The sequence below is a fragment of the Natrix helvetica genome (genome assembly GCF_964273705.1).
Source record: "Natrix helvetica genome assembly, chromosome: 4".
Classification (NCBI taxonomy): Eukaryota; Metazoa; Chordata; class Lepidosauria; order Squamata; family Natricidae; genus Natrix; species Natrix helvetica.
Window position 1 is genome coordinate 32,208,735 of NC_138550.1, and position 24,106 is coordinate 32,232,840.

Here is a 24,106-nt window from a genome sequence, read left to right on the forward strand (position 1 = left end):
TGTGCTCATACCCAAGTACAGATACAAGCTACATCAAGGAGGGGCGGGGGGGGGGGAGGATTATAATAGCAGCATGGCAGTGGCTGTATATGGCAAAGTCAGAAATTGAATGGAATTAACAAATGACCGCTTAAATTATCCTTTACAACATTACACAAAGTTCTTGGAAGAAGACTGTAATGCTAGGAAAAGTGAAAAAGAAAGTAAAAATGATGACAAGGTAGATGGATTCTTATATTGGTGATTGGTGCATTTTTGGAAGAGAAAAATCTATGTGGTCATGAAAGTCAATCAGGTGACCTCCAAATAGGCATCCAGTTATGATAAGAGACTATGAAACTTCCTATCAGTGAGGTAATATCTTGGTCTGGAGCTTTCTGGAAGGAGAAAAATAAGATTTTCTCCATGAGTATGGAAAACTACATTACATTTAATGCCACTACCCAGAACTTGCTTTCATTTCCTTGTTCCTGAAGGAAAACTATGCACTGATTGTAGGAGAGTTATGGTTTACTCACCTATCAGCTCCTGTTCTTTTGCCAGAAAAATGGTTTTATGGACTGGGAACCAGGTAGAACTAATATTGAAGCAAATTTCAGATAAAAATAAGGGGAGTTTTCAATTACTTGTTGAAAACAATGAATAGATGGTTTCAAGAGATAAGATTTTTGTTTTTCTTTGGAGTTATTTAAGTTGGTTAAATAACTTCAAGAGTTCTATTAAGAGTTAAATTAGGCTGGACAACTTTTTGACATGATGTCATACTGACAAGATCCTTGTAAATGGGCAGAGCATTGATTTATATTACCTCCAAAAGCACCTTGGGCTCTAACAGTCTAATATATTTTCATATAGTACTAGGTATGAAGATATGATTGCACACAATGCACAGTTACAAAGGAATGCACCTATCGAACACAGTGGGACAACATTTTCATGTAAGCACGGTATGATTGCACTCATCAGTCAATTGTGTAAATCTGTTTTTAGTTCATGTTCTGGAAATAGAGGAGTTAGATATTACGGTAATCATTTTTGTGTAAGCTTAATAAGTGTTTATTAACTTATAGCATTAAAAAAAGAAAAAAAACTAATTAATTCACAATTAAGAGGAACAGAGTATTGTCTCTAGCTGTGATTCATGTTTATGTTTATCAAAGAAGATCCCCCTTTGTTAGTCAATGAACTAAAATTTGTACATGAAGTGACGCTGAGTGTCACATAAAACAACAGAAAACCAATATATATATATGAAATAAAAATCCACATTAAAAGATAAATATTATAAAAATAAACATACAAATCATAGGCAAAGTGAAGATAGGAGTAGTCACTTCAACAATGGAACCATCTGAGCATGTCACTGGTGGCAATGGACCTGTTTATAATGGTTTGCAACTGGCTGGGTTCATACAACACACAATAATTCATAATCTGTGATTTATAAATTATAATGGCTGGGTTCAGATTATACATTAAGGCAAACAATAATAATATTAATAGGTAACCAAAAACACAAATGCCAAATCTAGTCTAAACAGTTGACAGATAGTGTGATGAACCATAATATTAATAAGAAATGAACAAAAATGCAAAATTCAGTCTAAATATCTGGCTGACTACAACCAACTGTAATTATAATAATATATGTCTGCCCATTTCAGACCCTAGGAAGTATTGATAGATGGACAAAAATGCCAAGTACTTGATATATAGTACATGCAAATTTTTAAAATTCCACTTTTTCCTTCCCCAAATCTTTCGTATCCTTAGTACAGTGAGAAGCCGCCCTCTCAGGACCACATTCAAAAAAGCTATTTTCCGAAGTTATCTTGATGATACTTTCCAGACACCTAGTCCTGTAGGGGAATATGAAAAACATCTTGGTATACTGGGTCCTATCATTAGGGCTGAGGTGGATGATGTAATCCAAGTAAGTCTATGTTCAAAATATTTCAATAGAAGAGTACTTTGGATTTTTAACAATATTGAACGCAAAAAATGTTTGAACTGTAATAAACAGAATCAGTTTCAGATTTTAAACAGCCTATTTTAGATTTTTCTGTCTTACAACTGTATGTTAAGTAATTAAATTATTTATACAAAGGATGTAACAAACATTTACCATAGACAGTTCTGGAATCAGATTAGTGCTTTTCACATTATTTGGGATGAGCACCAGCAGAAATAGGGCCAACGAACATACTGGGAACACATCTTGAAATGTATGAAGCTGGGGATCTTAGCTTCTTTTCTCCCCTTTTCGTAGACAGGAATTCTCAGCTTTCCTCCGAGATGGCTTTTTCTGTTTTGAAGTTTGAATGAACCTGTTCTCATACTCAGTCCCATATCATCAATTTGGGAAGCCCTGAGGAAGGAGGAGGGAAGCACTTGCTAGACTGCAATGGACATTTTATATATAAAAAGGAAGAACTGCCAGAACAGGCCTTTAACTCTAAGGGGACTGCAAAGTTGTACCAGCATATTTTATACAATCAGGATGTATCTATCTAGTAAAATAGAAAATAATAAATTATACTTATTGTAATTTATGTTATTCATATGACATTTAGAACAACTGTTTCAAGGCATGACATGGTACTTTGAAACACTCTACTACAATCTTTGACAGAAATTCAGGCTATAAAACTGCAAACGGTTGAAACTTTTCTGTGCATCTTTTTTTTAGCCTCTGTATTAATCATTGACTCTTCAACTCTTTAGGTTCAGTTCAGAAATTTGGCCTCTAGACCATACTCACTTCATGCTCATGGCCTTCTTTATGAGAAATCTTCTGAAGGCAGAAGCTATGATGACCATTCTCCTGAATTTTTCAAAAAAGATGATGCAATTATGCCAAACAGCACATACACATATGTCTGGCAAGTCACCAAACGGGCAGGGCCAACAGACGACACGGAAAAATGTAAAACATGGGCCTATTACTCTGGTGTAAATCCGGTAAGATAAACGTCATAGAATATTTTAAAAAAGAAAACTGAATAATCAGATAATACATTTTATTTAACCTTAAAGAAGAATATATACTTATCTAACTTCTAGCATATGCATTTTGCTTTTTAGCTTTATTTTACATTTGCAATTCCTTTCATGAAAAAGAATGATTTCTGTTTAGATCACCATTTTTTTTAGTATTGTTTGTAGGGTCATGAATTGTGGTTTTGTATTCTTTTCCTTAAATTTTGATCTTTTTTTTTGTAAGCCAAATAGTTTGAAAACTTTAATGAAGGAGAAATAGAATTGAATTTCATCACCATTTAGTAGCTATATTTTCCAAACAGATAATCTCTTTTACTACCTATATTTTGTATAGAAATATTGATTGAATATCCATGTTTATTCCTCTTTAAATATATGTATGTTGTTCGTATTGCCAAATAATTATTTTTCATACTGGGTTTGGTTGATTATTTTTATCTTTAATTACATATGCTATTACTAAATGTTCATTTTAGTATGTTACTAAATATTACTAGTGTTCGTTTTTGTGTTTCTTTTTTAACATGAAAAATTAAATCATATTAAAATATATTTTGCAGGAAAAAGATATTCACTCTGGCTTGATTGGACCTATTTTGATCTGTCACAAACACATGATTGATGAGTACAACAGGCCAATAGACATAAGGGAATTTGTCCTGCTTTTTATGGTCTTTGATGAGGAGAGAAGCTGGTACTTTGAAAAATCTGACAAAAGGACTCGTACAGAGAGACTTCTAGGAGTCCAATCTCGCCACACATTTCCTGGTAGAAATATTTTCATTTCTCTTGTATAAGATTTCCACGTACAATAAATCATTTTGATGCTAATGGCAACATAATACTCAATGTTATCTTTATATATATATAGCAATAGCACTTAGACTTATATACTGCTTCATAGTGCTTTACAGCATTCTCTAAGCAGTTTACGGAGTCAGCATATTGCCCCCAACAATATGGGTCCTCATTTACTGATCTCAGAAGGATGGAAGGCTGAGTCAACCTTGAACCAGTCAGGATCAAACTCCTGTCAGTGGAATGCAGAGTTAGCCTGCAGTACTGCTTTCTAACTACTGCGTCACCACAGCTCTTAAGAAAATAAGAATTACATTTACATTTTTTCCTATTTTCCTAATAATAGCATACTCCTGTATTTATCCATTGTTAAAAAACAGTCAGCTCAATTGTTAACTGATTGCTTGTGTTAATATCAAATCTATTAGAGCTTACTTTCTCTTCTAGTCTTTGTATCTAAATAAAACAAATTTAAATGTATATCTTTTTAAACTACCTTACAGTATACAGATAAGATTCTTTCCCACTTCCTAGATTCTATCATTATCCTTGTACTCTCTTAAAATTTCAGACATGCTATTTGATGAGAAACACAAAAATATATATCTTTGATTCCTAAAGATGACTTTGGCTCAGTCCTACAGGGTAGATATGGAGTGGGGTGGGGTTCACTTCACAAATGTGAGCATGCGCCTCACCTGCACATGCACATTGCCTTCTGTGCATGCGCAGTACTCGCACATTATGTCAGGGTGGGTGGATGGAGCCTCCTGCAACCGCCGCTACCAGTTCACCCGAACCGGCGAGAACCAGCTGAATACCATCTCTGATATAGAGGATGGGAACAGAAGGAGGGATTGCTATGAATGGTGCATTGAACTCCTATAGCATAAAGCTTGTGTCAGAAGCACCGAAGCGTTTCTGGGTTGAAAGGATTATCTGGTGACATCACCTTTGGGGATGCCCCCTTTGGGGCTCCCTTCATATTCTCAGCAGGAGCTAGAGTGAAAGACAGGAGCTCAACTTCACCCCACAACAATACATGGTCTCAAATGCAGGCTTGCTAACTTCCTACGCAGTGTCCTAACCACATGAGCCACCACGCTCCATTAACTCATATATAACAGGTGGAATCCAACTAATAATGATAAAGTTCCCAAATATTGTGTTAACAGTTCTGTGACTGAGATTTTCAGGGAAACTTTTTTATTAACACAACTATATTAGTATAGACTTTTTATTTGATAGGTGGTTACCGATATATCAAAGCACAGTATAAGATCTAGTTTTCTCTGATAACAATCTATTGAGTTATGCTGGGCTGCCAGAATGACTGGCTCAAAGCTTGCATAGTGGAGTGTGTGGGTGTACTAGAATATGAGTCTTCCTCTTTTTAATCCAGTATCTTATTGACTGTAACACAAACAGCTGTGGAGCTATTCAAGTCTAAATTGTTTTGCTTGGTTATTTTCTCTCCCTTTCTATGGCTGCATCATAATTCTAAAATAACAGAGTTGGAAGGACCTTTGAGGTCTTCCAATCTAACCTCCTGCTCAAGCAGGATAAATCATGATTCTCACAACTGATTTTTCAAGAAGCTTTGTATAATTTGCTTTGATAAAATACATATTTAAACTATAAGTCAACTATACTTCCACTGGAATTTCCAAATTTGGCTATATCATATTCCTTAAAGCTTAGAAGGTGGCTCCAAGTAACTACAAAAAATGCAAGGTGAACTTGTAATTCATCTTTCTAGTATTGCGGTATTGTTAGATACTAGCTTCAGTTATAGTGGTTTGCACCAAGGTCCTCTGTTCCAGCGGGAACAGAGTTTTAATCTCATTGGTCGAAGGGTCTGACAGCTCCCTATAAAAGGGCTGCTGTCAAACTCAACCTTCGCTGGATTGTTCTTACTTGTTGTGTTATAATAGAGCTGTTGTTGCCTTTAGCCTTGTGTGCCTTTCCATTAACCGATCTAACGCTGGTGACGAAGGTAGGATTGGAAGGCAACTAGGCGAACCAAAAAGAGCGCAGCAATCCAGCAAGTACATCCAGCCCGGAGCTCAGCGCAACTTCAAGCAGCCATTTTTGAGTGGCAAACTCAACACGCCCTCAGAACGCAAAATGGCCATGCACGCCCCACCGACTCCATATGACCCAGTCACCGAGCACTGGGACTCGTATATGCTGAGGTTCAACTGCTTCCTCGAAGCCAACGACCTCATGGGCCTTTCTGAAGGCCGCAAGAAGAACATGTTCCTCGGTTACTGTGGACGGGAAGTGTTCGAAACTGCCAAAGACCTCTCTGAACAAACGGCGCTACAATCAGTCGCTTGGTCCATGGTCCAGCAGACGCTGAGGACCCACTACGCTCCCAAGCTGCCTAAGCACATTCGCTGGAACGGATTTAATATATGCAACCAGAAGGAAGGTGAATCGATCAACGAGTACGTTGCGGTGCTACGAAAGGCTGCAGCATACTGCGAGTTCCGAGACCTAGACGAACTTATTCTTAACTGTATTATATGCAGTGTGCGGGACATTAATTTACAGAGGAGGTTACTTGCCAAATCCAACCTCACTCTTAAAATTGCCTTGGACAAAGCCAGAGCATCAGAATCGGCCGTCAAGTCCACAGAGACCATGCAGCATCAAAGCACTCTGCAAGATGTGCGGAAGAGCACACGTGTACGTCGAGAGGCTGCAGAGGCCGAGAGCTCTGAAGGCGAAGAAGATGACAGCTGCCGCATGCGCAGTAGCCGCGCCAAGCCGGCGAGCAAATACAAACCATGATTCCCACCTTGTGCTAGCTGTGGAGGAGACCATGCCCAATCGGCTTGCTGTTTCTGCGACACTATCTGCCAGCGCTGCGAGCAAAAGGGGCACATTGCCAAAGTTTGCAGAAGTGAGCACCCCACGATGACCTGGCAGCCAAGAAGCCGAGCTAACCGCCAGCAGAGGCCCAACCAAGGGGCATGGCAGAAGCCACCATGGCACTCAGAGGGTGACACTAGAGTCACATATCACACCTCAATCAGCCAAGTCCACACTAGGCGGCCAAAAAAGCTGAAGGTCACAGTCCTCATCGAGGACTCTCCATGTGAGATAGAGATCGACACGGGGTCATCACTGACCATTAAGCCATGGTCCACGCTCAAGCAGGCTATCCCTAGCCTGAAGAAGCAGCATCTATGGACCTCTGACATCCGTCTTCGCGATTACCAGGGGAACGGAGTCCCCATCATGGCCAGGCAACTTCTGGGTGCAATTCAAGAAATACAGCAGCCAGCTCCAAGTGATGGTGATCAACAGTGACCTGCAGAGCCTCCTGGAACTTGACTGGTTCAAAGCCCTGGGCGTAGAAGTGACCAGTATCAACACCTTGAAAGACGAGACAGCCGAAGCAATTTTTAAGGAGTTCGAGGACGTCTTCGGCATTAGTCTGGGGACTCCAATCTCTTTAGATTTGGCCCCCAACATAGCCCCCATAAGGCTAAAGCCCAGAAGAGTACCTTTCGCTCCCTGCCCCAAAATCGATCTGGAAATTGACAAGCATGCTGGGAGACCCCTATAGTAACACCTGTCAAATCTGATGGGTCTGCCCGCATCTGCGCGGACTACAAATGCACAATCAATAAAGCGTTACAACAAAGCGCTTATCCTGTACCTATTGTACAGCATTTATTACATTCATAAGGCCCCGGCAAACTATTCACAAAATTGGACATGGCGCAGGCATACCAACAATTGCCTGTTGATGGCACTAGGGAGGAGGCCCAAACCATTGTGACGCACAGGGGTGCATTCAAATGTCACTGCCTGCAATTTGGAGTTAGTATCGCCCCTGGACTGTTCCAAAGCATCATGGAATGGCTTTTGCAGGAGATTATAGGAGTCGTCCCCTATTTTGACAACATCTTGGTATCGGCTGCAAATGAGGCTCAACTTTTCAAACGTTTACAAACTGTTTTGGCTAGAATTAGAGACAAAGGCCTCCGTCTCAAAAAAGAAAAATGCCAAATTAACGTGCCAAGGGTTGAATTCTTAGGGTACCTAATCGATGGCTCAGGGATTCAGCCGACCACGAGAAAAATTAAAGCAATTCAGGACGCCCCTACACCTCGCAATCAAACCAAGCCTCAGGCTCCTTAATTTCTACAGCGTCTTTCTTAAACAGAAAGCCACCATTGTTGAGCCCTTACACCGTCTCCTGGCAAAGAACGCGACGTGGCCCTGGGGCAGAGCTGAGGCTGCTGCATTTGCCGCGGTAAAAAGACTTCTGTTGGCGGATATGTTCCTGGTGCAGTACAGACAGACCCTGCCACTGGTGTTGACCTGCGACGCTTCTCCGTTTGGCGTCGGTGCAGTGCTCAGCCACCGCATGCCCAACAGAACCAAGGCTCCCATAGCCTTTTACTCTAGGACCTTGTCTGCTGCCGAACAGAACTACAGCCAGCTGGACCATGAGGCTTTGGCTGCAGTGGCCACAGTAAAATGGTTCCATGAGTATCTATACAGCCGTGATTTTGAACTAATTACGGACCACAAACCGCTACTGGGCTTACTGGTTGGGGACCGACCTACTCCTGTATCATTATCACTGCGGATGACCAGATGGACCATCTTCCTAGCTGCCTACCCTTACCGTCTCATCCACCGACCAGGCTCCACTTTGGGACACGCCAACGCTTTGAGCCGCTGCCCGCTGCCAGAACTTCTTGTTGACCCTACCCCCGAGATGCCAGTCCTTCTCATTGACTGCTTAGAGACTGGTCCTGTTTCATCTAGTGACGTTGCCTGCCACTCTGCAAAAGACTCCACCATCAAACAAATTTTGAACTGGGTGTGGAGGGGGTGGCCCAAGGGACCTGTTGTTGTCTGATTTCAAAATGTACCATTGTAAGCGAGACAAATTGTCTGTTGTTAATGGCTGCTTGCTGTGGGGGGAACGGGTCGTTGTTGCACCCAAACTGCCCGTTGCAGTATTAGAGGCTTTACACGTAGGGCATCCTGGAATTGTCAGGATGAAGTCTTTGGCCAGGAGTTACGTGTGGTGGCCTAACATGGACAGGGAGATTGAAGAATGGGTGGCTACCTGCACACCATGCCAGGAGTCCAGACCAGCTCCCCCAGAGGTGCCCGCTAAGGAGTGGGAGCGACCTCAAGCACCGTGGTTTAGGGTGCACATTGATTTTGCTGGCCCAGTTCATGGCCAAACATTCCTCGTAGTTGTGGACGCCTACTCGAAATGGCTAGAGGTAGTCCTGATGACCTCCACTAGGGCAGAAGCGGTCATCAAGGTACTACAGAGACTTTTCTCCACACACAGCCTGCCTGATGTCCTGGTCTCTGACACGGGCCCCAATTTATGGCCATGTAATTTGAGACCTTAGCAGCACAGGGAATCAGACATGCCCTGGTCGCACCATTCCATCCGGCCTCCAATGGTCAGACAGAGAGAATGGTGAGATCTGCAAAAGAGGCCCTATCTAGGATGGGCCAGGAGATTGGCAAACATGGGTTGACCATTACCTGCTAATTCAACACATCACACCAAGTGCCACTACAGGGAGAAGCCCCTCTGAGCTTCTCATGGGTCGCTGGCTAAGGTCCCACTTAGACCGGCTACACTCAAACTATTCTGCCGCATCGCCCTCAGACTCCAGAAGCAAAATTCGGAACTTTAGCATAGGGGATTCAGTTTACACCCACAACTATGCCAGGGGACCTCTGTGGATTCCTGCCACAGTGATAGGCATTACCGGGCCTCACTCTTATCTCGTAGAGGACGGTCAGAATTGGAGAAGGCATGTTGACCAACTCCGTGGCCGCCTCTCCAACTCCACTCTTAGGCAGCCAGAGGTAACTCCTGCACGAGTTAGCCAAAGCCCTACCCAAAAGGAGCACGAAGTCACTCCTTCCAAAGGGCAACTCAAACCTGAAGTCACTGGGATACTTAGCTTCTTGTGTTGCAGGCTGCAGCAAGCTCCGAGCAAACTGGCTCTAGAAGCTCCAGCCGCGGCCTATGAAAGGTTCCAGGAGCTTCCACCAAGCGGAGCTGCGGAGCAAACAGGTCCGTCCGACCTGTCCGAAGAACACCCTCCGACTGAACTGCGCAGGTCAGGCAGAGCTACCAAAAAGCCCGCCTACCTGCGTGACTACGTAGCCAGTAGGATTATTCCATCTAAGAGGGGAGGGGTGTTAGATACTAGCTTCAGTTATAGTGGTTTCCACCAAGGGAACAGAGGTTTAATCTCATTGGTCGAAGGGTCTGAAAAGGGCTGCTGTCAGACTCAACCTTCGCTGGATTGTTCTCACTTGTTGTGTTATAATAAAGAGCTGTTGTTGCCTTTAGCCTTGTGTGCCTTTCCAATACCTAATCTAACAAGTACCAATATTTATTTAATCTGTCTTATTTTTAATGACTTTTATTGTATTTTATTAAGACCAATCCATGCTAGACATTTGTGAATGAAGCAGTTAAAAAACAAATATTTTTTCTATTTCTTCTTGCACTACTATACTTAAAAGCAGTTGAAAACTTAATGAGAACTAGGAGAAAAAAATAAGCTTTCCTTAAATCCCCACAATGCTATTGGATTTTTAAACTGATGTCTGCTATATTAAATTGAACTGCAATGCTTTTGTTTAATCTGGTCATATTTTTATTTTTAGCAATTAATGGGATCCCCTATCAGCTGCAAGGCTTGAAGATGTACAAAGAAGAGAATGTCCACTGGCATTTGCTGAACATGGGTGGGCCCAAAGACATCCATGTTGTTCATTTTCATGGTCAGACATTCACTGAAGAGGGAAGGGAAGATAATCAACTTGGGGTCCTTCCTCTTCTTCCTGGTAAATATATTCAGATCCACACATCTGTTTCTTGCTTAAATGACTTGAAACATTTCTAACTCATTGCACTGAATATAGATATATAAGGCATTCATTAAAATATATTAGCCAAACAGAGTATTATGAGTATTATGTATAACGTCTTGAGTTGAACAAAAGAAATATGGGAAGTAAATGTAACAAGTGTGTAATTCACAATACATTTCAAGTTGTAAACAATCTTCAGTGAAATAGGATATTATTTAAATATAATAGCATTAGTTACAATCACACTGCTACTCTTCATTTAAGGTAGTCTGTTGAAGTAGCATTAAACAGCTGTATTACATTGGAATTTTAATAGCACTGAAATTAACAGAAATTTCGTTATATGAGGTCCAATGACAATAAAGTAAAGGTAAAAAGTAAACTTAAATATTTGAACTTCTAAAATGCAGAAATGTGCAAAATAATAGCACCTTACCTTTTGTAAGATACATTTTCTTTATGATGTACATAGTGGCCATATCTCTATGTATGTACAGTATTATTAAAATTGTTGCAATGAAATGTGTTCGTTGTAAATTTAGAATGAACTGCTGCCAGGAGCTTCACAGATGTGCTTAGTTCTCCATCTGGATAATCTGGGAGAATTATGGCTAGAAATACAAACATCTCACATATATGTGAAATAATGATCATAAAAGCATTCATAGTATTCATAGAATACTTGAGTTCTGATCAGGTTTGATGGCTGCCTATGGGATAACATATTCATGTGAATAGGAGGGAGACAGGCTTGTTCTGTTTGTTTATGCTGTAAAATAAACCTTTATAAATAGAGAAACTAATAAATTAGGATTTAGGACTGTATAGAGTTCCAGTTCTCATTCTTACAAGATCTCATGTCCAATATTGGAAGAGTGAAAATATTTAAGGGACAAGTGCTGAAAATCTCCTACTGTAATATATAGGGCAATCCCAGTTGCAATGTATGTTGGCCCATAAGGAAGACTGAGCGCCAAAGAATTGAGGCCTTTGAACTATGCTGCTAGAGAAGACTCCTGTGAGTCCCTTGGACTGCAAGACAATCAAGCCGGTCAGTCCTAGAGAAGATCAACCCTGACTGCTCTTTAGAAGGCCAGATTCTGAAGAGGAAACTGAAATACTTTGGCCACCTAATGAGAAGGAAGGACTCACTGGAGAAGAGCCTAATGCTGGGAAAGATTGAGGGCAAAAGAAGAAGGAGATGACAGAGAATGAGATGGCTGGATGGAGTCACCGAAGCAGTAGGTGTGAGCTTAAATGGACTCCAGAGGATGGTAGAGGACAGGAAGGCCTGGAAGAATGTTGACTATGAGGTCTTGATGCGTTGGACATGACTTTGCAACTAACAACAAAAAATATATAGGGCATCTCTTCCTGGATGGATGTTCCCCAAATTAAGTGACTTTCTTCTTGTATCAACCAATAATTTGTTCCATTATCTTTAAGTATAATTATAAATCTGCATTTGCTATCTGATTTCTGGTTAAATTTAACATGCTATCCTACTCACCATATTACTATATGATTCAAATTCTTGGAATGTAAACCTACTTTAAAAACTAACATGTTTACACTCTGCTTTCAAGGTACATTCACGACCATCAAAATGAAACCATCCAAAATTGGCACCTGGCTTTTAAAAACAGAAGTTGGCGAATATCAGGAAAGAGGAATGAAGGCTCTCTTTACTGTCATTGACAAAGGTAACAGAGCTTAACCATACTAATTTTACAAGGCACATCAGCTTCACTACAAGTTTGTGCTACAGAAAAAAGGGGTAGGGACCAGTTCTGAGATCCCAGGTTTTTTTTAATAGATAACATGTAGATGACATCACTAGCACATTCCCTAGTTAGCAGGCATTGGAAATATTTCCAGGATTTGGGGGAAGGCACATGTCCCATTATAATATCAATACTATATAATCTGCTTGTGTCTTTGCCTCTTCCTAGCTGCGCATACTTAAGATAGGTTCTCTCCTGTTGGGTTTAATAAGGAGTATTCTGCTTAATGCCAGAATTTAGGAAAATGTAATAAAACACCTCCATGCTGTCTGTTCTCCCTCTGCAGATTGTAAATTACCAATGGGGCTGGAAAGTGGGATAATACAAGACTCACAGATCATTGCTTCAGATCATCTTGGTAGGTTGAATTTTAAAGCTGTTATGCCAAAAATCTTGTTATTTAGAAATCCTATTTCCAGAGGTTCATCTACTGAATTGTGTGGCTCTAATGAACACCCAGTTCTATAGATTAAATTACATGTGGGGCATATTTTATTTATATGGTGCTAGAAATAATTATATCATAATATCAAGAGGCAGGAAAAGATACAATACAATACAATAGTAGAGTTGGAAGGGACCTTGGAGGTCTTCTAGTCCAACCCCCTGCCTAGGCAGGAAACCCTATACGGTTTCAGACAGATGGCTATCCAACATCTTCTTAAAGACTTCCAGTGTTGGGGCTTTCACAACTTCTGGAGGCAAGCTGTTCCACTGATTAATTGTTCTAACTGTCAGGAAATTTCTCCTCAGTTCTAAGTTGCTTCTCTCCTTGATTAGTTTCCACCCATTGCTTCTTGTTCTACCCTCAGGTGCCTTGGAGAACAGTTTGACTCCCTCTTCTTTGTGGCAACCCCTGAGATATTGGAACACTACTATCATGTCTCCCCTAGTCCTTCTTTCTCTTAAGCTAGACATACCTAGTTCCTGCAACCGTTCTTCGTATGTTTTAGCCTCCAGTCCCCTAATCATCTTTGTTGCTCTTCTCTGCACTCTTTCTAGAGTCTCCACATCTTTTTTACATCGTGGTGACCAGAACTGAATGCAGTATTCCAAGTGTGGCCTTACCAAGGCATTATAAAGTGGTATTAACACTTCACGTGATCTTGATTCTATCCCTCTGTTGATGCAGCCTAGAACTGTGTTGGCTTTTTTGGCAGCTGCTGCACACTGCTGGCTCATATTTAAATGGTTGTCCACTAGGACTCCAAGATCCCTTTCACAGTTACTACTACTGAGCAAGGTATCATCTATACTGTAACTGTGCATTCCATCATTAGATTATTAATCATCAGTATATATTGGGCTCCCAATACATAGCATACAGTATTCAAAGCATTTTTGGAACATTTCAGGTTTTTTTTGTTTTGTTTCTGCTTCTTGGTTCCAGTTCTTTTATAACAGACACTTGATAATTGATAATTTTCAATATTTTATCTGTATTTTTGACCTTGGGCCATTCATCCTCTCTTAGCCCAACCCACCTCACAGGGTTATTGCTGTGGAGAAAATAGGAGAAGGAAGGATTGTTAGGTATGTTGATTGCCTCAAGTTATTTGTAAAAATAATTCAAGTGGATACAAATAAATATAAATTAAAAACTAAAAAAAATATTTCCTGTTATGAAAATAATATATTTTTTACAATTGTTTTAGTAAAAAACGAAACTCACCATGGAAAGCGGCTGTATCTTTTTGACGTTGTTCTGCAAAAATGACTTTTCCATGTTTCTGTACAGGATTTTGGGAGCCTAAGCTAGCAAGACTGAATAATGCTGGAAAATATAATGCTTGGAGCACCATAAAGAAGGAAAATGAACATCCATGGATTCAGGTACAACAGTTTATTGCAACACCACAATGTGATTTGGTTGTGGAAATCATCTTGGAATGCCCTGCTATTTTTGAGGCATTAATAATATTAACATTTTAATCAGTGGTTGGTTGCCAATTTTTTTACTACTGGTTTGGACGCGCTTCCGTGTGCTCCCCCTTGCAAGACTTCTGCACATGAGCAGAAGTGTACGGGCGGGTGGGCAGAGCCCGATCCAGGCCAAACTGGGTATAATCTACCTCTGATTTTAATATTAAAATGTTGTTTTTGTCACCTTAAACTATGGGAGATTGTGAATTAAATGCACAGGATAAGGAATATTTGAAAACTGAGTTCCCACTTGGGAGAGTTAGAAAGCAAAATCTTGATATGCACTTAATTTCATTACATTCATCTCTACAGCAGAGGTGGGTTGATCCCTGTTCAGCCTGGTTTGGCCGAAACGGTAGTGGCAGCACGCGCGCACGAGCGAAACGGTAGTAAACCGGTTAGCAACCCACCACTGCTCTACAGTAATCAACTTATTTCATTTACTTATTTAGTCTATTGGTTTAGTCTACTTCCTTGATAGCTCTGCAAATATTTATCAAAGCTGTAAAATAATATGAGTGTTATATTTTAATTTGCATAAGTAATGAATCATTTATTGTTTTGATTTTCTTTGTGAAAAGAAACTTGATTATTACAAAGATACTCAGGTTCTGCATATTATTTCATACATACAATCAATTTTATATGTGGTTACTACATTGTGTTAAGCTATAGGTTTCTAGGTTCACACATTCTATATATAATTATGAGATTACAAAAGTGTAGCAATTTAAAGAATATAATATTTGACACACTATGGCTTAGTGTCATACATGAATCCAGTTTTCACATCACTATATTTCAAATCAAGAGTATTTTGGTTGGTTCTGATTTTCGGTTGAGAATGATAGTGGTCTTAGACAACAGATGGTGAAGACTACAAGACAGATTAGTGTAGAACATATTATTTACCTTGGCTTACATTAGAGAAGATGTTCTTCTACCATCAAAGATAAACTAGATTTTAACCTTCAGTATGTTTTGTGTTTGTAAATTGATAGAGGTGATAAACTTCTGCTCATTTATCAGAAACAGAGTTCTTGAACCAATCCTGTATTTCCATCCAGTATGGTACAGAATATATTTTAACCAAAGAAATAAAACTGGGATAATACAGATTCATATTTTTTGTTTTTATTGTATAGGTAGACCTACAAAGAGAAGTTGTCATCACAGGCATTCAGACCCAAGGAGCCATGCAATTAGTGAAACATTTGTATACTGTGGAATATTGTGTTGCCTACAGCAAAGATGGGCGAAAGTGGATTACTTTTAAAGGAAGACATCCCAAAACAGAAATGGTTTGCATGTTTCCTCTATCTGAAATCTTCATTCTTCTTTTCTGTTTGAAAATACGTAGAAGCAATGTTAAGAGTTTTTATCCTTTCAAAAGTTACTATATGAAAGAGAATAGTATGAAAATTATATATTATTTATACATCTCTTAAACTGATAAAAATGTTCTATTTACTATCTTGTCCTTTTTCATTTTGTTTTCTTTTAAGGAAGTAGGTTTCTAAATCCAGGTTAATTTTTAATGAGAAAAAGAGATGTAAAACCTGGAAAATATTTAATTAATGTATAGGAAAGAATGTAAATTATGGGCAGATAATTTCCTCTCTTCCTTCTTTTAACTTGTAAACAATAAAAGAAATTATTGAAAGGAGAATTATAGCTGGGAACAACGTATGATTTAAAGTAGTTTAATATCGGTATATTTATTGACAAATATATAAAGAATGCTTGTGATGACATTAGAGTTTTGTTGAATGTGGATAAGAATTCCTGTGTACCTTTGTTTACAGATGATGTATCATTGCTGTTTTACAGATAGATAGATAGATAGATAGATAGATAGATAGATAGATAGATAGATAGATAGATAGATAGATAGATAGATAGATAGATATGATAGATAGATAGATAGATAGATAGATAGATAGATAGATAGATAGATAGATAGATAGATAGATAGATAGATAGATAGATAGATACTGGAATACATTGTGTTTGACAGGGAAAATAGAGAGAACAATTGTAAGTTATAACCAGTAGTAGCTGGTAAGCTATAACCAGTAGTAGCTACTGGCCGAACCGATAGTAGCTTGGTGGCCTGGGTCGCTGGAACCATCAGTGACCCAGGCCTGCCACGCCCCGGAACTGGTTCTCCCAGTGGCGCCATAGGCCCCGCCATCTTGTTTTTGGCTTGCAACTTTTGTTGTACTGAGCATGCGCATGCAGGGTGCATCAGGTGTGCGTGGGCAGGGCATGCCCCTGAGTGAACTGGCAGTAGCGGCTGCCAGAACCCACCACTGGCTACAACCCTATTAAAAACACCAAGAAAATAAAGCAAATAAAAGTAGCAGGACTCTTGCAATATGAAAGAAACTTTCTGATCCACAGTTCTCACTGAAATAATTCAGTGCTTGTTTTGATGTGCAATCTCACTGAAAACCAATAATTGCTAAAGAGTGAACAGGCTCAAAAGTCACTTTAATTTTCCAGATGCAAATATTTTTATTTTAAAATGTGAGGCATAATTTATAGAATGTGGACTTTTTTTTTTCCTCAGCATTTTGAGGGTAATTCAGATGGTACCAAAGTAAAAGAAAACCACATTGATCCTCCTATTATTGCCAGATATATTAGGCTGCATCCAACCAAGTTCTACAACAGACCGACATTCCGCATTGAACTGCTGGGTTGTGAAGTTGAAGGTAAGACATAAACAGACATTTGGCACGTACCATCAAATGAGGAAAAACAGATGGAAGTTCAGTTTAATGTTATATCAAAAAGATTGGAAGTGCAAGAGAAACAAGATTTTATACAAGGGATGAATATTAAGGGGGGGGGGGAGATTAAATTACTTGACCAAACCATCTGTAGAAATATAATTCCAATCCTGCTGGTATCTTTTCCTGAATATGATAGCATTAGAAAAACCTAACAAGGATATGTACTTAAAACAGGGTGCTCTATGCCTTTGGGAATGGAAAGTGGGGCTATCAAGAATTCAGAGATTACAGCCTCTTCTTATAAGAAAACTTGGTGGAGTTCATGGGAACCATCCCTTGCGCGACTCAATTTGAAAGGGCGAACAAATGCTTGGCAACCAAAGGTAAAAACAAAACCAGCTAAGTTACCTGATTATTTTTGTAGTTGCATTTTTTAAACATTTTTAGGTTTCCATTAAATTAAATGCTATCGGTGGCATCAAACCATCAAAGAGAAGAGAGACCAGAGAACACAGGTGATATGATTGGTATATTTTGAATGATGTTAAATTGTTACTTACGTAGTACCCTGTTTCCCTGAAAATAAGACCTCCCCGGATAATAAGCCCAATCCTTTTAGCATGCGGTAAAATAAGCCCTCCCCCAAAATAATGCAACACAGCAGCAGCCATAAGGTGACCACGCTCGCTGCCTCTTGCACCTCAAAAATAATAAGACCTCCCCAAAAATAAGGCTAAGTGCTTATTTCGGGGGGGGGGGGGTCTAAAGAAAATAAGATCCTGTTAAACATGCTAGTTAATATTTCTTCTTCCCACACTTTTATTTCTCCTTAATAAAGATCACTTCACAAATTATATGGCAGCAGTTTCAGGGTTGTATGTCCATTAATACTGTCTCTCTGATTGGTATTCTTGTATAATGTAGGAGTCTTTCAATGATTGCTTATTGTATTTATGAAATCATTGAAACATCGAATCATAAGGCTGGAAGGGACCTTGGAGGTCTTCTAATTCAACCTTCTGCCCAGGGCAGAAGTCCTTATTCGATCCCAGATAAATAGTTGTCCAATCTTTACTTGAAAAGCCCCAGAGATGGAGCACTCACAACTCCAGGAGACTATTAGTTCCATTGATAATTGTTCAAATTAGAAAAAAGTTATATTGCAAGAATTAATACAAGAAGCATCTTTGAATAAATTTGCGTTCTAAGCACTAAATGTGTTCTATTTTTATAAGAAAGAAAAGTAAAACAGAGGGAGAAGAAATTCCATTAATTCTATAGTAGTTAAGGTCTTATATGATTGGAGATCATCTTTGGGTTTGTGTTGTTTAAATTTATGTGTTCTCTTGGATTTTTAATAGCATTTAATTTACATATTAATGAGTTCAGATTTCCTGTGCACTTCCATGTGACTCAATTATTTGCAGGTTGTAAATAATTAGGGTTCAATTGCTAAGAGGAACATGATAAGATGAACCTTATTAATCCTTTAGGTAAACAACAAAGATCAGTGGCTACAAATTGACCTGAAACATCTTACAAAAATAACAAGCATAATAACTCAAGGAGCCACATCAATGTCTACAGAAATGTATGTGAAAACATTTTCCATACATTATTCTGATGAAAATTCAACATGGAAGCCTTATTTGGATGTTTGCACTTCCACGGAAAAGGTACCAATTACTTATCTTACAGATGGATTTGATTAACTAAATTGTGTCTTCCAACTTTATTATTTTATTACCATATGTATGATATTATGTTGGGAACATATAAGTCCGAAAAATCCTCATATCCCTTTTCATAGGTTTTAATCTATCATTTGGGAATTAGTAACTCTGTACTATGAGGTTTGGTTTTGTTACAGCTCCTACAGTTTCCCATAGTACATTGTTAAATTTGTAATTTGGTGGGTATCAGAGGTCCCTTTATTAATTCAGGTGAAGCAAAGGGTACAGATGGAGGAGTGGTTGATAATAGTGAGACAGGTTAGCAGATCATTTTGCAGGCTATTTCCCTGGAAAGATCACTGCTTAAAAACCTGGACAATCATGAGTCCTATCACAGATCAATTATAGTTCATGTATCCTGTGGGTCATAGTCCTAGTATTCTTACTGTAAAAATGACAAGCCAATGCTGGTATCGTTTCCTGTGCTTCATGAACATTCTCAGAATCAGTTTGGTTTCTCTTGCATTCCAGGCATGGCTAAATTTTAATATGATGGGGTTTTTTTTTAGCCTCATACTGTTTTACCAACAAAGGAGAAAATGATGATAATGTACATCAACCCAGAAATCTAATGAAGCCTTTCCCTTCCCTAAAGGGCCTGGAAAGATTGTAATCACCAAAGTCATGTCCCCTATTTTTCCCTATGGCTGATTTTTTCCTGGAATTCCAGCAATATGAGATTTCTCAATTAAAAGCCCTTGACTGTGCCATCAGTCAGGACAATACATGCTTCACAATTTGCATGAGTTTGACATAGCTCACTGGCAGTCAGTAATAAGATGTGTTTCAAATAATGGAACAATAGTTGAAATCATAAGGCAATTGATAGGTTTATTTATCTAAATAAGCCCACAAATAATGTGTTATTGAGGTGATCTGAGACAGAAAATAATTTTCCTGATGATATTCTGTGGGGATTTTGAAGATTTATGTTTGAAATGTTCATTTGTTTGCATATGATGCAAATTTATTCTTTTGCTTTATATTTAGGTTTTCACAGGAAATGTTAACACTGATGGACATGTCAAACACTTTTTCAAACCACCTATATTGTCCAGGTTCATTCGTATCATCCCCAAAACATGGAATCGATATATTGCACTCCGGATAGAACTGTTTGGTTGTGATGTTTTTTAAGGCTTGGGCAGAAGATTATCAAATCAAGCAACTTCAAAGTTTCAAGTTTTCTTATTACTAATTCTGCTTTTTAAAAGGAAACAAAAACAAAAGCATAATAAAACTGTAGTAGCGTAAAAAAGCTATCCTTCTCAAAGACTTTTCAGCTACAGCTTTATCAATCAAAATAACTGAAGTGATTTTACAATGAATAAATTGTACTGCCACTTTAATCATGAATGTACATCCTAATACAATAAAATCTTATTTTTTGCGAGTACCATGTTTCTTGTGTTTTCCTCTTCTCAAACAGAAAACATTTCAAAAAAAATTATTGCACTTTCTCCTTATGGCCTATAATGACAATACTACATTAATTAAATTTCAGCAGATAAGATCCTCTAGTAGTTCAACTAGATTGATCTAGAAAGTTAAACCAGGTTGGACCTGGTTAGTATATAGATGATCAACTGAAACATCTATGCCAATAAGATGGATTGGGAAATTGAAGAAGGCAATGGCATTTAATGGTGCTAGGAAAAGTATGGATGTAGTTATGTAAATCATCAGGAGTTGAAAGGGAACTTTTAATGAAGACAGTCAACATTAACTGTTAGATCAGAGGAAGAAATGCTGATATCAATGGTGCTTTTCAACAGTCTCTATGCAATAATCTTGGGTCTGAAGAATGAATCAAAATAACTAATATACTCAATTAAAATGATTCATTTGAATTATCTACCATACACAACAAATGAATCAATTCCAATGAATCAAGGATAACCATACCCAAACCCATTATATACCAAAACAATTCTTTAACAAACCCCGTTTATTAAAATATCCCTGGTTATTTTTTCAAATTTCCATATTTTAACATTTTTCCAGTTTCTGCAGAATGTATGATTTTTGAGCATTCTCACAATATTCATTTTTTCTCGAGCACTAAATGTTATCGCATAAACTTAAATTCCAGACTTTCACATTATCACCTCCATTTCAATAGAGATATATTTAGTATTCCTTTCAGCATTCCTTTAGTTTCTTTCCAAATAATTTCATCATATTTATTGTCATTTCCATTCACCTTCTAACATATTTTAGCCCTTTCAGTCATGGACACCTGGAAACGTCCGCTGCTTTCATGAAAGTAGTAGTTAGAGCCAGTTTAGCATAATGGTTAAGGTGCTGGCCTAGAAACCAGGAGACTAAGTTCCATCCCACCTTAGGCATGAAAGCTAACCGGATGACTTTGGGCCTATCATTCTCTCTGAACCAGTGGTGGGTTGCAGACAGTACGCCCAGGTAAGGGTGTACCAGTGCCTGCCCGGAGCACCGGGTACTGTTCTAGTACGGTGCTCCGGGGGGCCCACCAGCCCGCCCGAGCTCCTTACTTGTATTTGAGCTCTTCGGCACTTCTGCGCACATGCATGGAGCACACGGCACTTGTGCGATGCTCCGCAGAGCAGCTGGAGCATCGCAGAGGCATTGTAAGAGGTAAGGATGAATGCGTGCACTGTGCACATGCGCTGTGCGGGCTCATGTGGTGGACGCTTGCAACGGGATCCGGAACCCACCACTGCTCTGAACCCAATCAACATCACAGGGTTGTTGTCACGGAGAAAACAGGAGAATGTATATGTTTGCTTCTTTGAGTTATTTATAAAGTAATTAAGGTAGGATAAAATCTAATGAATAAAGTGATGTTATAATGAACATAAAATGGAGTGAGGCATGTGTTGTGATGAAGCAGTATTTCATCACTGATCCATTTGAACATATCTGTTATGCTGATGCTTTGTTTATAGTTAAGCCTATACCATAACTTCCATACTTCCTGAAATCAGACATTTCCATTCAGATCAATTTAAATTTTTCCTTTTTCTTTAGTTTCAGACACAAACCATATCTATCTATCATATATCTATCTATCTATCTATCTATCATCTATCTATCTATCATCTATCTATCTATCTATCTATCTATCTATCTATCTATCTATCTATCTATCTATCTATCATCTAACTAACTAACTAACTAACTAACTAACTAACTAACTAACTAACTAACTATCAAGTTATTTATTCATTGTCTGTAAAATTTATTCCTCTTATATTCCAAGTTAAAGTCCTCCATACATTATGGTCATCAACCAGTGGTGGGTTTCATATTTTTTTAGAACCTCTTCTGTAGGTATGGCCTGCTTTGTGGGAGTGGCTCGCCGGCCATGTGACCTGGTGAGAGTGGCTTGCCAGCCATGTGACTGGGTGGGAGTGGCTTGCCAGCCATGTGACTGGGTGTGCATGGGCAACTTGTAAAATGTGAAGAAACTCACTTAACAACACTCTTGGTTAGCAACCAAAATGTTGGCTCAGAAACTCTAGCATTTGAAGCAGGCAAGTCTTAAAGCTGTCAAGTTACAAGACCCTTGCATCCCTAACCCTTTAGGAAAAGAAAAACCCAGGGGTATTCAAACCTGACAGCTTTAAGATTTGTGGACTTCAACTCCCAGAATTCCTCCTCCAGTCATGTTGGCTCAGCAACTCTGGCATTGAAGTGTGCAAGTCTTAAAGTGTCAAGTTACAAGACACTTGCATCTCTAACCCTTTAGAAAAAAAAACCCAGGGATGTTCAAACTTGACAGCTTTAAGACTTGTGGATTTCAACTCCCAGAATTCCTCCTCCAGTCATGTTGGCTCAGGAACTCTGGCATTGAAGTGTGCAAGTATTAAAGTGTCAAGTTACAAGACCCTTGCACCCCTAACCCTTTAGAAAAAAAAACCCCAGAGGTGTTCAAACTTGACAGCTTTAAGACTTGTGGACTTCAACTCCCAGAATTCCTCCTCTCACTCTTCATCTTGATGATATGCGGATGGGCTGGGGGAGGAGCTGGAACCGGTTCTAAATGGCACTGTAGATTTGTGGAACCTCTTCTATAGAAGAGGTTAGAACTGGCAGGAACCCACCCCTGTCGTCAACACAAAGGATCCACCATAAGAACCCTAAGCACACTTATATTATTCTATGCAAGCTATGATGCAGGACAATATATTGCTTCTCATAGGCCTGTGATGGTGATCCTATGGCATGCGTGCCACAGGTGGCACGCAGAGCCCTCTCTGTGGGCACGCGAGTCATTATCCCAGCTCAGTTCTGCCATGCATGTGTGTGCGCCTCCTGCTGGCCAGCTGATTTTTGGGTCTCTGCATGGGGGGGGCGGGACGCATGGGGGAGGTGTGTGCGGGGTACATGCATGGGGGGGCAGGGTGCACATGGGGATCACGTGTGTATGCTGGGTGTGCACGCTGGCTGCTTTCGGCCCTCGGCGCCAAAAGGGTTAGTCATCACTGTCATAGGCTATTCAATTAACTAGGAAGTACATGCATGTACATGTTCAATATTGTGAAATCCTTAAAAAAAAAATTTATCTCCTACACGTGAGGTTTTTTGATTTATTCTATCTGTTCTCATCCCCACCAGTGATCCCAGGACTAGGATGATTGTTATTATTGCTACTTTTATATGCTTAGTACTTATCTGTCAGGCACAAACAATCCAGTGACTCGGAGATTCAGGTCCATTAAGTTCCTTTACTGTCGACTCCACTGCACACAAGACTGTTACCAGGTTGCCTGCTTCCTCCCGGGAAAGCCCGATAAAGACTTAAACAATTGTTCTCACACATTTCCTGCCACCTATGGAGTCCATAGTGGCATACTTCAACTGCCCCCACCGTGACTTACTTCCTTTCGGGCGTTGATTCCATCTATCTGCCCAACACCACGTGTAAGACTTGCGATAATATGAGAAGAATGCATGGTAAAGAACTCAAGAAAGCTAAAAGTAATAATCGCAATAAATCGCTCCTAAAACAGCGTTTGAGCACGTTTTTAGACTCTGGTTTGCTTGTCCAACTTGTAGCACCCCCCTCCTCCACCACACGGGAGATATTCCCTACGCAGGAAATATTCTTCTCCTGGTTCCACTGATGTCACAACCATGAATGCAGTCCTCTTAAAAGCAGGGGTCTTCAAACTTGTCAACTTTAAAAGACTTGGGGACTTCAACTTCCAGAATTCTCCAGCCGGCTGGAGAATTCTGGGAGTTGAAAGTCCCCAAGTCTTTTAAA

General features: G+C 39.4%; 1 protein-coding gene across 1 annotated transcript in view; it reads left to right on the forward strand.

The window, feature by feature from the left end:
• F5 (coagulation factor V) overlaps nucleotides 1-20,254 on the forward strand; it is a 55,029-nt gene extending 34,775 nt beyond the window's left edge. The window contains exons 14-25 of the mRNA XM_081952706.1: nucleotides 1,774-1,933; nucleotides 2,725-2,961; nucleotides 3,561-3,768; nucleotides 10,477-10,656; nucleotides 12,270-12,386; nucleotides 12,754-12,825; nucleotides 14,206-14,300; nucleotides 15,536-15,691; nucleotides 16,963-17,107; nucleotides 17,363-17,511; nucleotides 18,622-18,804; nucleotides 19,852-20,254. Coding sequence (XP_081808832.1) covers nucleotides 1,774-1,933; nucleotides 2,725-2,961; nucleotides 3,561-3,768; nucleotides 10,477-10,656; nucleotides 12,270-12,386; nucleotides 12,754-12,825; nucleotides 14,206-14,300; nucleotides 15,536-15,691; nucleotides 16,963-17,107; nucleotides 17,363-17,511; nucleotides 18,622-18,804; nucleotides 19,852-19,998 — 1,849 coding nt within the window. The 3' untranslated portion in view covers nucleotides 19,999-20,254. The remainder of the gene's footprint in view (nucleotides 1-1,773; nucleotides 1,934-2,724; nucleotides 2,962-3,560; nucleotides 3,769-10,476; nucleotides 10,657-12,269; nucleotides 12,387-12,753; nucleotides 12,826-14,205; nucleotides 14,301-15,535; nucleotides 15,692-16,962; nucleotides 17,108-17,362; nucleotides 17,512-18,621; nucleotides 18,805-19,851) is intronic.
• The last annotated feature ends 3,852 nt before the right edge of the window (nucleotides 20,255-24,106 follow it).